This window comes from Herpailurus yagouaroundi, unplaced genomic scaffold (genome assembly GCF_014898765.1).
Source record: "Herpailurus yagouaroundi ecotype Mexico unplaced genomic scaffold, PumYag 180, whole genome shotgun sequence".
Taxonomy (NCBI): domain Eukaryota; kingdom Metazoa; phylum Chordata; class Mammalia; order Carnivora; family Felidae; genus Herpailurus; species Herpailurus yagouaroundi.
In genome coordinates, this window is record NW_024412411.1 from 16,010,294 (window position 1) to 16,024,233 (window position 13,940).

Below are 13,940 nucleotides of genomic sequence, written 5' to 3' on the forward strand. Positions count from 1 at the left end.
TGTTAGGGTTATAAGTCAACAGTATGTTAAAAATATCTTTTGTAGTACCTGGCACTGTTAATCCGTAGCAGCTTGTTACCTGTTTTATTTCTCTACTTTCTTCTTTCTCCATGTTCTCTGGTCCTTTTGATTGTCTTGATTTACCTTTACTGACTTTCTATCTTAAGCTCTTCTGTGGTTTAATTTGGCTTCCTTTTCATACTTAGCTCTTTTCTTGTTTGTTTTGAATTACATTTTTAATGACTTTTTTTTCAAAAATTAAAAAAAATTTTTTTTCTTAACGTTTATTTATTTTTGAGACAGAGAGAGACACAGCATGAACGGGGGAGGGGCAGAGAGAGAGGGAGACACAGAATCGGAAGCAGGCTCCAGGCTCTGAGCCATCAGCCCAGAGCCCGACGCGGGGCTCCAACTCGCGGACCGCGAGATCGTGACCTGAGCTGAAGTCAGACGCTCAACCGACTGAGCCACCCAGGCGCCCCAAAAATTTTTAATATTTATTTTTGAGAGAGAGAGAGAGAGAGAGAGAGAGAGCATGAGCAGGGGGAGGGGGAGGGGGAGGGGCAGAGAGAGAGAGAGGGAGACACAGAATCTGAAGCAGGTTCCAGGCTCTGAGCTGTCAGCAATGGGCCCTATGCAGGGCTCAAACCCATGAACCTGTGAGATCATGACCTGAGCCGAAGTTGGATGCTTAACCAACTGAGCCACCCAGGCGCCCCAGTGCATTTTTGATGACTTTTAATGACCAGTGAATTGACCATACAATAGAGAAATGGGTATGGGGGGGGTGGAAAAAGCAGTTGAGTTTCTTGTTAACTTTTTAAATATAAGTCAGTGTCCAAACCTTACTTCCAGTATACTGCATTTATTTCCTTTACTTGATCATAATTGAGGTGCGAATAAAATATTGTGGGTATGTAATAATAATGTCTAATTGGTTTCGATAGCCCAGTTCTGAGAATATACTTTCAGTGAGTATTGTTCAGTGAATAAATTCATGTCTTGGCTTTTACTTGACCATTAAGTTTTAAAGCAATTTTTTTTAAGCACTGTTTCTATGTATAAACCTTTATCTGTAGTCTTTTAAATAGTGAATTGTTTAATGCTATTTGTTTTTTAAAAATCTGCTAGCAGAAATTAGAATTTTGTTGTTATAAGGAATTAACTTATAAGTTGTATTAGTTCCTGTGTACTGAAATTTTTCGCAGTTGTATACTTTAAATTGTTTTATTTTTATGGAAAACAAGTACAGTTTTCTCACTTACCATAAAAGGACAGGATATCACATAGGATATACTTCCCAGCTGCTATCTAACCTAACTCTTTTACAACTGGAAAATTTCAAGGTTATTGTGTTGCCAGACTCTGTTTGCTAACCTTGAAGGTATAAATCAAGAATAGTGAGCAGTGCAAGGAAGAGACTGGCCCCAAGTTTTTGTCATACATCATGTAATTTCCTACACTCCGCTCAGAGCAAATACTTTAATTTGCTTATTATACACATATATTCTGAGATTTTTCTCATGATGTATTAGTGACTGTTTGCTTTGAAATAACTTTGTTCTGTGGTGAAAAAAATTGATACATGGAATCATAGAATTTTAGAGTTCTGAAGAATTCTAGAGATTAATATAACTTCTTTTAAAGATGAAAAAGTTAAGGTTTAAAAAGTGGAAGTGATTTTGGGTGCCTGGGTGGCTGAGTCCATTTGAATGTTGGACTCTTGATTTTGACTCAGGTCATGCATGATCCTATAGTCATGGGATCAAGACCTGCTTGAGATTCTCTCTCTCCCTCTGCCCCTTTCCTCTGCTCACACACGTATTCTCTGTCTAAAGTAAAAAAAGATAGAAATAAAAAAAAATGGAAGTGATTTGATCTAATTTATAGTCTTACTCTGGAGACCCAAGACTTCTTTCTTACCTCAAGTCTGGCATTTGTGGCTCTAAAATTCCTCTTAAGGTATTTTGTACTGTCCCTGTATTTGTTTTGTCAAGGAGGGAAATTTTTAAAAAATCAGTAAGTAAAACTGCCAGTCTAAAACAAAGGGACAGATTATAAAGATGGACTATATATTAAATGAGATTTTAGTTACCTAAGATTTTTTAAGATTATAAAGCAATACATAGCTATTTAACATGGGAATAGTGCTGTTTAAGATTATGCATTACCTAAAGTCAGTCAGTATTATGATAATGATACATTGTGTATTTAAAGTCAAAATCTATACATTGCAAATTATGATGCACTCATTCATCCAGTAAGAGTGGTTTCTCCAAGAGACCATGTGGTGATTTGTGTTTGCGAAAAAAATGAAAAGATGCTTAGAGTCTAAAGTTCAGCCTTTTAAATAGTGTATGAATAGGAGAACTGTTTATTTTTTTGAAAGATGGATTCTATAAATAGAAACAAACATCATTATTAAAAGGTTACATGTAAAGAAATGTATCCATGTATGGAATTAGACGAGTAAAGGCTCTGTCCTTTGGTACTTTGTATTTCAAGTAAGTTCTGGTGCAGACATTAAGAAAGATATATAGATGGCCAAAAAAGCATTGCCTAAATATGTTGAATAATTTCAATAATAACATAATCAGGTGTTTTGGTGAGTATCTCTTGTAGGATGAAGTGTAAATATTCTGTCCTAGTGTATTGTATTGGAGTGATTTCCTAATATGCCTACATTCCCCCTAGACTGACATTAGAAGGGCAATAGGTATCAAGTGTTATGTAATTTTGTTTCCCCAGTGTACTGGCAGTGTAGCAAATATGAGGGTGAGAACCTGTTGTTCTTTCTTCTTTTTCACTCTTTTTGACTTGCTAAGTCACAAAGTGTTAGCAACACATAGACACCAGATCAGTTTTTGTGAATGGGTGGGTTGGATACACGGCTAAAATATTAATAAAGTCCACATGGGCAAGGGGAAGCTTGTTGCTTCTTTTCCCGAAACAGAAATGAGATTTCATTACTTATTTGCATAACGGAAGAAGAAGGCTCAATGGATTGGTGGGGGAAAATGGGCTTAATGAGTAATGAAGGCTAAGCAGCAAAGGGGCATCATTGCCTTTGGATACACTCAAGAAGAAGTGATCAGGGACAAAGAACATTTAATTGAGTATGTTAAAGAAAAGCAGTACAGCTCTGTGGTAGGAAATACTTAAATGCACCATCTGTTTAGGTCTCTAGTATGCTCTAAAATGACTTCAGGATATGTGTTTTAACCATTTTTGAGGCTTAAATGTTAAAAACAGCTCTGTTTTCCAGGACGTATTCACATTGGGCCATATTCACATTTTTAATATTTCTGGTTGTTTTTAGGATTTTAAAGTATTCATATATTGTGATACTGTTTATTTGTTAGAGCTTTGAGAAGGGATAGTTTTCATAAAATTCTGCATGACATAGTGAGGAGAGGAATAGTACTTTTTTTTTTTTTTGAAGTTTTATAAGCTCTATAGCAGGAAGCCCTGTATTGTAAAACAATCACTTCTTAAAAAGGCATTCCAGAAAAAACAGTATTTTTCAGCTGAATGAACTTTAGTTTCACATCATTTGTTATACTTTGTGTATACTCTTGGCTTAAAATGTTTTTTTGGTTTAGTACATTATGAGATTTCCTTCATATGATTACTTTTATTTAACCACTCCTATTCTTGGTGCAAATAGATAATAATGAAATTCATTCTATGTTTTTATATAAATATATGCAGTTTCAAAAAATAAGAATAGTTTCTAACAGATCAACAATCCACAAATAGGCAAAGGATATGAAAAAGAAACCGATCGACCAAAAACCAAAATGGTTTATAAATCTGGGAGGCTTAGTTTTACTGATAGAAAAAGCAACTATATGAGAGACCACCTCTTTCATCCATCAGATTGGCAAGGATAAACAAGTATGATAAAACAGTTTTTCTGGGTATAGGGAAATAGCTGGTGTAAGGAAGTAGATACACTCAATACTGTTGATAGGAGTGCATCAAGATAAAAAATGCTGATAGGCCTTAATGTAGTGAATTCAGGTCTAAGAATTTACCTCGAGATGTAAGTGCGCTTTTTTATAAAATGTACTTTGGTATTCAGTATTTACTGGCTCCTTTCACTCCAAATGTCTATTCATAGACTGTTTTAAGAAATGTCAGCATTTCCATATGGGTGTGTGTAAAATTTAAAAGAAAAGGATAAAACATACTTTATTAGATATGTGTCTCTGTACAGATGTATGTACAGACAGGATATGAGAGATCTGGAATAGGAGGGAACTTTCATTTCCTTGTATTTTTGTTGTTTAGTTTGCAGTTTTGTTTTTATTGTGTATATGCATTACTGTGTAAAAAGCAATTTGAATAGTGTTTTTGACATGTAATTTAAATGCTGTAAAATTTGCCATTTTGAAGTGTTAATTACATGAGTTTTAGTATGTAGAGTTCTACATCTATCCCTACAATCTAATTTTAGAAACTTTTCATCACCCACCCAGAAGAAACTTTGTACCATGAGCAAACAGTTGCTGTCACCCCTCATTTCCCTAGCTCTAGACATCCATTAACTCTACTTTCTGTAAATAGATTTGTCTTTTCTGGAATTCATATAAATGGTATTATACAACATGTCACTAGCTTCTTTCAGTTAAATAATGTTTTGAGGTTCATCCATGTTGTAGCATGCCCTACATTACTTTTTGAGTTAAAAAATGTTACAAAATTAAAGTGAAAAAAGCAATTGCAAAATTCCTTATCCTTCGTAAGTGTATTGTGCAATGGTTGTGAAATGGAAGAGAATTACAGAGAAATTATTTCTTGTTAGTAGTTATTTACTGAGCATGTTTGATATACTAGTAACTCTTTCAGGCTTTATGTATGTTACTTCATTTACTCCATACATATATGTAAGAGATGGTATTGTTTCTACAAATGAGTAAAGTAAGTGGTAGGACTATAAATTTTGTGTTGATTTAGACATAAAAGTGTAAAGTATAAAAATAGATGTATGCAGATGTCTACTTTACAACCGAAGAGAGAATATTTTAAGTGCTATATAACATTACCACAATTCACAGTGAAAATATCATTCACTAGCCAGGCATGTCTAATAGAATTTTTTGCAGTAATGGAGATATTCTGTGACTGTCCTGTCTGTTATAGAATCCACAACCACATGTGGCTGTGGATTCTATGAAACATGATTAGTGTGAATGGGGAACTGAATTTTAATATTATTTAATTGTAAATAATTTAAATTTAAAGAACCACACTCTGCTTCTGTCCTTGATGTAATAAATAACAGTTATGGGTTGATTCAGGTAGCACTTACTCTTACAGCTGCAACAACCAAATTTCAACACATGAAACAAGCACATGAAACAATGATCTCAAGGTCCTGGACATTAGACACTGAAGGGCAGAGGGCCCTCTGAGCTGGGAAACAGTGAGTACCCTAGCTTAATGCTTGCGAGAGTTTCTAGGCTTGGATCAAAGAAGAGGCATTCAGACAAAGTCAAGGACTTTCTGAGTTGAAGAAATAGAGTAGAAAGCGAGAGGAAACAATGGTGGATAGAGTTCACAGAACAGCAGACCAGAGAGAAAAGTGCTCAGCTGCCTACCAGTTAGGGCCTGTACCTGAGGGAAATGCCCTAGGCCAAGGAAAGAACAACTTGAAAGGATTCCAGGTCCTGACTTGATTGCTTGGCATTCAGATAGCAGCAGGAATAGTGTCTGTTTCTGGAAAAAGATGGGAAAATCTCGAGATTCTTGTGGCATTGGGTAAAGTACACATACAGGTCTTATCTCAGTAATGGAGAGTAATTGGCTCTAAATTGAGCACTACTCCACTCCCTCCTAAAATATCTTAAGAGCAAATCCTTAAATGATCAAACTGTTTCCAAATAACTGTGTCCCAGAACAAACAAGATTTATGAGAATACAAAAATATCCAGTACTCACCAAGGTAAAATTCAGAATGTCTGATATCCAGTCAGAATTACTGGGCATGCAATAAGAAGAAACAAAATTTAACCTGTAATGAGAAGATAAATCTGTCAGTTAATACCAAACCCAAATGACAAAGCTGTTGGAGTTAGCAGGCAAGGACATTAAAAAGAGTTGTTATATCTGAGTTCCATAGTTGCAGAAAGTTAGACACATGGAAAATAGGGGGAAAAATATAAATCAAACTTAAGAGATAATTACAATGCATCAGATGGAAAATTTACTGAATGGCGTCGACATTCATTGCAGGAGAAAATATTAGTAAATTGAAGACATAACAGTAGAAACAACCCAAAATGAAACACAGAGTAAAGAGAATTTTTTTTTTTACAAAGTAAAGACAACATTACTTGTAGGACAACTTCGGGAGACCTACTGTATGTTAATTAGAGCTCCTAAAGGTCACAAGGAGGGAAGAAAAAACAGTTGATGTAATTATGGCTAAAACATTTTCAAATTTGGTGAAAATTATAAACCCACAGGTTCAAGAAATTTAATGAAGCCCTAGTACAAGAAACATGAAGAAGACTACTCCAAGGCACATGGTAATCAAATTGGAAGAAGATATTAGAGTGACATTTGTTGAGCCAGCTACTGAAATGAAACCGTCTATCAACCTAGAAGTCTACACCCTGCAAAAATATCTTTCAAAACAAAGGAATTATTTTTAGATCTACATTTCTGAAGAAAAGGGTTAAAATATAGCCATTTTATAATATAGGTTAAAGTATGATAGATGGCAAGAGTAGCACAAAGGTCAGGAGAAGAGAAATGGAAGAATACTATTGTAAAGTTCTGTATTATATGTTAAGTGGTATAATATCCCTTGAATGGAGACTGCATCAGTTTAAAGATCTACACTGTAAACCCTAAAACAAACACTAAAATAAGCCAACAAAAGAGAAAAATTGGAGTCCTTTAAATAATCCAGAAAAGGTAGAAAGGAGGAAAAAGGAAACAAATGAGAAACAATAGAAAAACAAATACCAAGATGATAGATTTTATTCTCGACTTACCAGTAGTCATGTTAAACACTCTGTGCCAATGAAGAGATGGAGAATTTTCAGATAGAATAGAAAACGAGAAACAACAAGATGCCTATGCACAATGAACTTTTAATATAAAGACTCCATCAGTTAAAAGTAAAAATACGGATAATAGTATTAAAAGAAATCTGGAGTTACTGTCAGATAAAATAGATTTCAGAGCAAAGGAATATTATCAGAGATAAAGGAGGTAATTTCATCATGATAAAGTAGACATAATGCTAAACATTTATGTTCCTAAAAACAGCTTCAGAATACACTGAGGAAAAAGTGATAGAATTGCAAGGAGAGGTTGTGGAGACAGCTTCACAATTACAGCAAGACATTTTGATAACTTCTCTCAATGATTGAACAAGTAGACAAATCATTAAGGATACAGAAGATTTTTTTTTTAATTTTTTTCAACGTTTTTTATTTATTTTTGGGACAGAGAGAGACAGAGTATGAATGGGGGAGGGGCAGAGAGAGAGGGAGACACAGAATCGGAAACAGGCTCCAGGCTCTGAGCCATCAGCCCAGAGCCTGATGCGGGGCTCGAACCCACGGACCGCGAGATCGTGACCTGGCTGAAGTCGGACGCTTAACCGACTGCGCCACCCAGGCGCCCCCAGAAGATTTTTTAAAAATATAATTTATTTTCAAATTGTCTTCCATACAACACCCAGTGCTCATCCCAAGTGCCCTCCTCAATGCCCATCACCCACTTTTCCCTCTCCCTCACCCCCCATCAACCCTCTGTTTGTTCTCTGTATTTAAGGGTCTCTTATGGTTTGCCTCCCTCCCTCTCTATTTGTAACATTTTTCCCCCTCCCTTCCCCCATGGTCTTCTGTTAAGTTTCTCAAGATCCACATATAAGTGAAAACATATGGTATTTGTCTTTCTCTGACTGACTTATTTTACTTAGCATAATACCCTCCAGTTCCATCCACATTGCTGCAGATGGCATGATTTCATTCCTTCTCATTGCCAAGTAGTATTCCATTGTTTATATAAACCACATCTTCCTTATCCATTCATCAGTTGATGGACATTTAGGCTCTTCCCATAATTTGGCTGTTGTTGAAAGTGCTGCTATAAACATCGGGGTACAAGTGCCCCTATGCATCAGCACTCCTGTATCCCTTGGGTAAATTCCTAGCAGTGCTATTGCTGGGTCATAGGGTAAATCTATTTTTAATCTTTTGAGGAACCTCCACACAGTTTTCCAGAGCAGCTGTACTGGTTTGCATTCCCACCAACAGTGCAAGAGGGTTCCCGTTTCTCCACATCTTCGCCAGCATCTATAATATCCTCATTTGTTCATTTTAGCCACTCTGACCAGTGTGAGGTGGTATCTGAGTGTCTTTGATTTGTATTTCCCTGATGATGAGTGATGTTGAGCATCATTTCATGTGTCTTTTGGCCATCTGGTTGTCTTTGGCAAAGTGTCCATGTCTTCTGCCCATTTCTTCACTGGATTATTTGTTGTTCAGGTGTGGAGTTTGGTTAGTTCTTTATAAATTTTGGATACTAGCCCTTTATCCAATAAGGATACAGAAGATTTGAACTACACCATCAACCAGCTTGACCTAATTGATACTCTCTTCCCAGCAAAAGTAGAATGCACATTCTTTTCAAATGCACATGGTTGGAGGGGCACCTGGCTGGCTCTGTCTGACTCTTGATTTCAGCATTGGGAGTTCAAGCCCCATGTTGGGTATAGAGATCACTAAAGAAGAAAATAAACTTTAAAAAAATAAATAAAATACACATGGGTATTTGCCAAATATATGGAACATATTCTGATGTGTTCTGGAACGTAAAATAAGTCCTGATAAATTTGGAAATAATCAAGTCATGTAAAGTACTTTCTGACCATAATAGAATCAAGTAAGTCATTGACAACAGAAAAGTCACTGAAAATCCCCAAATATTTGGGAACTAACATACTTCTAATTAAGTCATGGATTACAAGCAGTAAGCAAAAGCAGAATTAGAAAGTATTCTGAATTGGGGTGCCTGGGTGGCTCAGTCCGTTGAGCTCTTGATTTCATCTCAGGTTATGATCTTACAGTTTGTGAGATTGAGTCCTGCATCAGGCTCTGTACTGACAGCATGGAGCCTGTTTGGGATTCTCTCTTTCCCTCTCTCCCCACCCCTTGCAAATAAATAAATTAATAGATAAATACATTAAGAGAAGTATTCTAAATAAACAAAAATGAATAACAAACTTATCAAAATTATCAGAATACATGTACAACAGGTATTTTGGCATTATATACTGATATTAAAAAAAAAAAATTTAGATCAATGGCCTAAATTTCTGTCTTTAAGAAAATAGGAAAACAAAAGCAAATGAAATCTAAAGCAAACAGAAAAAGGAACTAATAAAGATCAAATTGAAGTCCATGAAATAGAAAACAGAAAAACATCAGAGAAGATTAATTAAACCAAAAGTTTGTTCTTTGATAAAATCAATGCAGTTACTATATCTGTATCCAGACTGATCAAGAAATAAGATACAAACTACAAATACTGGGAATGAAAGAGGTGACATTACTATAGATTCTGCAGATATGAAGATGATAATAAGGGAATGAGGTTAAGAACTTTTTGGATGTGATGGATGTGTTTGTTATCTTGATTATGATGATGATTTTATAGGTATATATACCTATATCAAGACTTACAAAATTGTGTACTTTAAATATGTTAATTTTACTTCAGTAAAGGTATTAAAAATTTAACTAGCCACATGTGAACAGCAGCTACAGATTTGGACAATGGAGCAGTCATTATCTGTAAGCTTCTTGAGGGTCTAAATTGTATTTAAATATTCTCTGTATAGAGCAGCTCTAGAGTGACTCATTTGACCAATAGTTGTTTAATGAAGGAAATGCAAAATACAGCTATTGGGGTAAGCATGGATGTATCACTTAACTTCTCAGGACATTAGTTTCCTGATATGAAAAAAAAAAACAAAAACATAGAGGTTTATCTAAGTTCCTTTTGTCTTCAAATTCTGAATTTTGAAGAACAGAAAATATTCTTCCTTATTTAACTGCAGATTGTCATTTATTTGGAAAAGCATTTTTTTGAAGACACCATGTTTAATAAATTAGCACAATTAATTTAAAAAACTTTGAAAACACTACATCACTAAAAATTAAATCTTTTCTTTAGCACCTTTAATTAACACAGTACTGAATACCTTTCATAATAAAAATCAGAATCTTTCCAGTGGTTCTGTTGATACAGTCCCCTTGCTTACTCCTCATCTCCTCACTCTCTCTACTAAGTCTTGGCTTCCTTGACCACTTTGTATAAAACCACGACCCCTATTCTCCTGCACTTTATTTCCTTATCCTGCTTTGTTTTTCTCCCAAACTGCTATCACTATTTAACATAGTATTTTCTTTTAATATCTTCTTTCACCTGACTAAAAGATAACTTTCATTAGGGTAAGGACTTTGCCCATTTTGTGTACTGTTGTAGGTTCTAGACAGTTTCTGGAACATAGTAGGCATTCAGTAAATATCTGTTAAATGAATTGATCTATTGTACATTAATATCCTTTATGTTCCCCCCCCCCCCACCGCCGCTTGTATCGATTTTTATCTCTTGAATCTCTACTGTATAAAAAAGTGAACTCCAATTCTCACTTTATAGACAAGAGATCTATGTCTTAGGGGAAATTATATAAGGCATTGAAAGTCACATACAACTAGACTCAAACCCAGATCTGCTGTATTCCAGAGCTTGAGATCTTTAACATTGTACTTTTTCCCATTTGCAGGTGTATTATTTGCAAAGATAAATGTTAGTTTAACATGAGCATTGATAGGTTTAGAACATTAGGATAGAGCATAGCAACATTTTAAGAGAAAGTGACTAAGGAAATTTTCCTTAGAGAAAGGTGGAGGGTATGGAAAAGATTTGTGGGACACTTCTAGAGAGGTTTGTGAGTAGGTTTGCAAGGGGGAAAAATGACTAGCTCAGGGAAAGAATGAAACCTTGAACATCTGGGAACTAAGGCTTTGCCCAAAGGGTATAGAATGGTAGGGAACTAAAAATTGAGTTTCATGATCTGGGTCATTGGCTGGCAAATTACAGCCAGTACACAAACTCACTTGAACTTTAATTTTTAATTGGTTTTGGTTAATCAGTAATTGAAAGTTATTCCATACACTTTATGTTATGTTTACAAAAACAGTGATATACACCTTACGTATCATCGATAGGGTATTTTTTAAGGCAACGGAAAAGAGAAAGAGGAAAGGAAGGAGAGAGGACAGAAGATTTTGTGTGTGTTTATTAGAAAGAGATTTTATATATTTTATATAGAGAAGGAGATGTTATGTGTTTTCTATATAATAATAGAAATATTTGTTTTGTAGTAAATGATACCTATTTTCTTTTGGGTCTTGGGTTTATAGATCTCTAAGCCATTCAGATTATGTTTATAATGCTTATCTTAAGCCAAGGTGGCAAACCTGTCAAGCTTAACTGTAATAGAAAGACTACTATGCTTTTCTTAGTTGACTAGAAATTGTGTTGGAAGTACCAAAACACTATTTTGTCCTATATTCATTTTTGTTGTACTTTGTGGTAAGCCCTTTACAGTTAAAGATTGCTCGTTTGTCATTTATCTGTGATGTGAGGCCATTGACAATCATGTTTTAGTTTATACTGTTAACACAAGAACACATTTTTACAACTTGTTTTTCAGTGATTTAAAACACCTTACGGAGATCCACTTTGTTGGCATAACTAAGCTTTTGGTCAGCACTTGGATTCTGGATTCTTTCCACATACACCTTATTATGTTGTGTTTGAGAGGAGCTCTTTAAATTTAGATTTATTGTGTTCGGATGCCTGCTTTTAGAGGAATTTTGTTTTACAGCTAGTCTGTATCCCACAAAGGATGATTATAATTTTAGGAGTTTTTCTTATTGATTAGAATTGGCTGACCACTGAAACATTTTTTACATTTGAATACAAATCTGGTCATCTTGGTATAATAGTTAATAAGCTTTATGATTTATTTGCTGACTTCATTATATAAATGAACAAATGTCTTTGTTCTTAAGTTACTTATGCTTCTTCAGGCATTCTTACAGATAATTAAAAAAATTTGTCGTTCCTCTTGAACCATGTTACCTTTCTGCCCAGTCTATATACACATATACATGTTGTAATATATATACATATTGTATAATGTGTATAATTTCATTTGTGTTTGTGTGTGTGAACAGACTCATTATTGCCTTAACATGGTTTATTTGAAAGACAGGGAATGTGGTACATGCATGACTAGTTGTGCACATCTTTAAATTGTTTCAGGCACAAGATTTAATAGTGAGAATTTTGCCTTCATAACATACAAATGATGCAATGACATGGATAGAGCTAGAGAACATTATGGTAAGCGAAATAAGTCAGTCAGAGAAAGACAAATACCATATAATTTTACTCACATGTGGAATTTAAGAAACAAAACAAAAGAAAAACAACCAAAACAAACGAGTAAAGGAAAACAAGAGAGAGAGGGAGGCAAATCAAGAAACAGACTCTTAACTAGAGAGAACAAACTGATGGTTACCAGAGGGGAGGTCGATGGGGGGGATGGGTTAAATAGGTGATGGGGATTAAGGAGGGTACTTGTAAGGAGCGATGGGTGTTGTACGGAAGTGTTGAATTGATTGCTATATTGTACACCTGAAACTAATATAACACTGTATGCTAACTATACTGGAATTAAAATTTGAAAAGAAAGACACACAAATGATGTCAGTGGTCTTTTACAAGTAATGTATTTTCTCCTTGTTGTAGGTCCTTTTGTTCTGCATCACAGCTGCCATGTACATGTTCTTTTTCAGGTATGTACTGTTATACCTATTTATTTTAATGGAAAAAAATAGTGGTCCTTTGTGGTTTTTTGAATCAGCCATGTAACTAAAGTTGTTCCCTAAATAATCGTTTCTCACAAGTGGCATGAGTTGTATTTTTTTTTTTCTTTCCTCTAGAATAGTTAGAGATAAATCACTGCTTCTTAGTGAATACAGGGAGGGAAAGAAGATTTGTTTTTTTTTTTTTTGTTTTTTTTTTTTACTTTCTACTTATAGGTTCATCTTGGGAAGCTGAATATGTAAATTAATAGTCTCAAATTCTGACAAGTGAATTTTTGTTTTTTCTGGACCTGATTTTAGATATTCTTCACTCTCCTTGTAAAACAGTCAGCATTTTAGATTTAGATGAGAGAAAAGTGATGGTAGAGCTTAATCTAAATTTTCTGTGGGGATAAACTAGCATATTCGTCATAGTCTTTAAAGTATTGCGTTAGTCCGTAATGTCGGAGTTATATTTCTCATTGACACTGAAACTGTGAGGCCTGTGGAGGAGTGTTAGGATGGCTCAAGATTTCAAGGCCAATAAAAAGGATACCATCGCTGTATAGCCATAGCAGTACAGGGATGGGATTTTTCACTGGGAAGAGTCCACTCCTTCATAACCTTTCTGTCAGTGATACCAGTAATTTCCATCAGTGATACCAGTAATTTCCATTTATGTCACTCTTATTACGCTAATTTGAAGACACTTTCTCATGATTTTTCTGGATATAGGCAGAATTCAATCACAGCAGGAAGGACCAAACTTTTAAAATTAAAATTTGTATTTGATTAACAAAGGCAGTTACATGTTTTAATAAGATGTATTTTGTAGATACCTTTAAATAAGACAATTTAACCATACCAGAATTTTAAAACAATTTTCTTCCAGAACACCCTAATAAATATTTGATAAGCACAATGATATGATTTTAACTTATTTTCACTTTATCAGCTATTTTACATGCATTATAAAGTGATACTGCTGCTGTTACTCTTGTAAAGGGACAGCCAGGCCCATAGAAGGGAAAAAAATGG

General features: G+C 34.8%; 1 protein-coding gene across 3 annotated transcripts in view; it reads left to right on the plus strand.

Moving 5' to 3' along the window:
* TMEM135 (transmembrane protein 135) overlaps positions 1–13,940 on the plus strand; it is a 397,425-nt gene that overhangs the window by 240,716 nt on the left and 142,769 nt on the right. For all 3 annotated transcript variants that reach the window (XM_040489574.1, XM_040489573.1, XM_040489575.1), the window contains one exon: positions 12,847–12,893. In XM_040489574.1, coding sequence (XP_040345508.1) covers positions 12,847–12,893 — 47 coding nt within the window. The remainder of the gene's footprint in view (positions 1–12,846; positions 12,894–13,940) is intronic.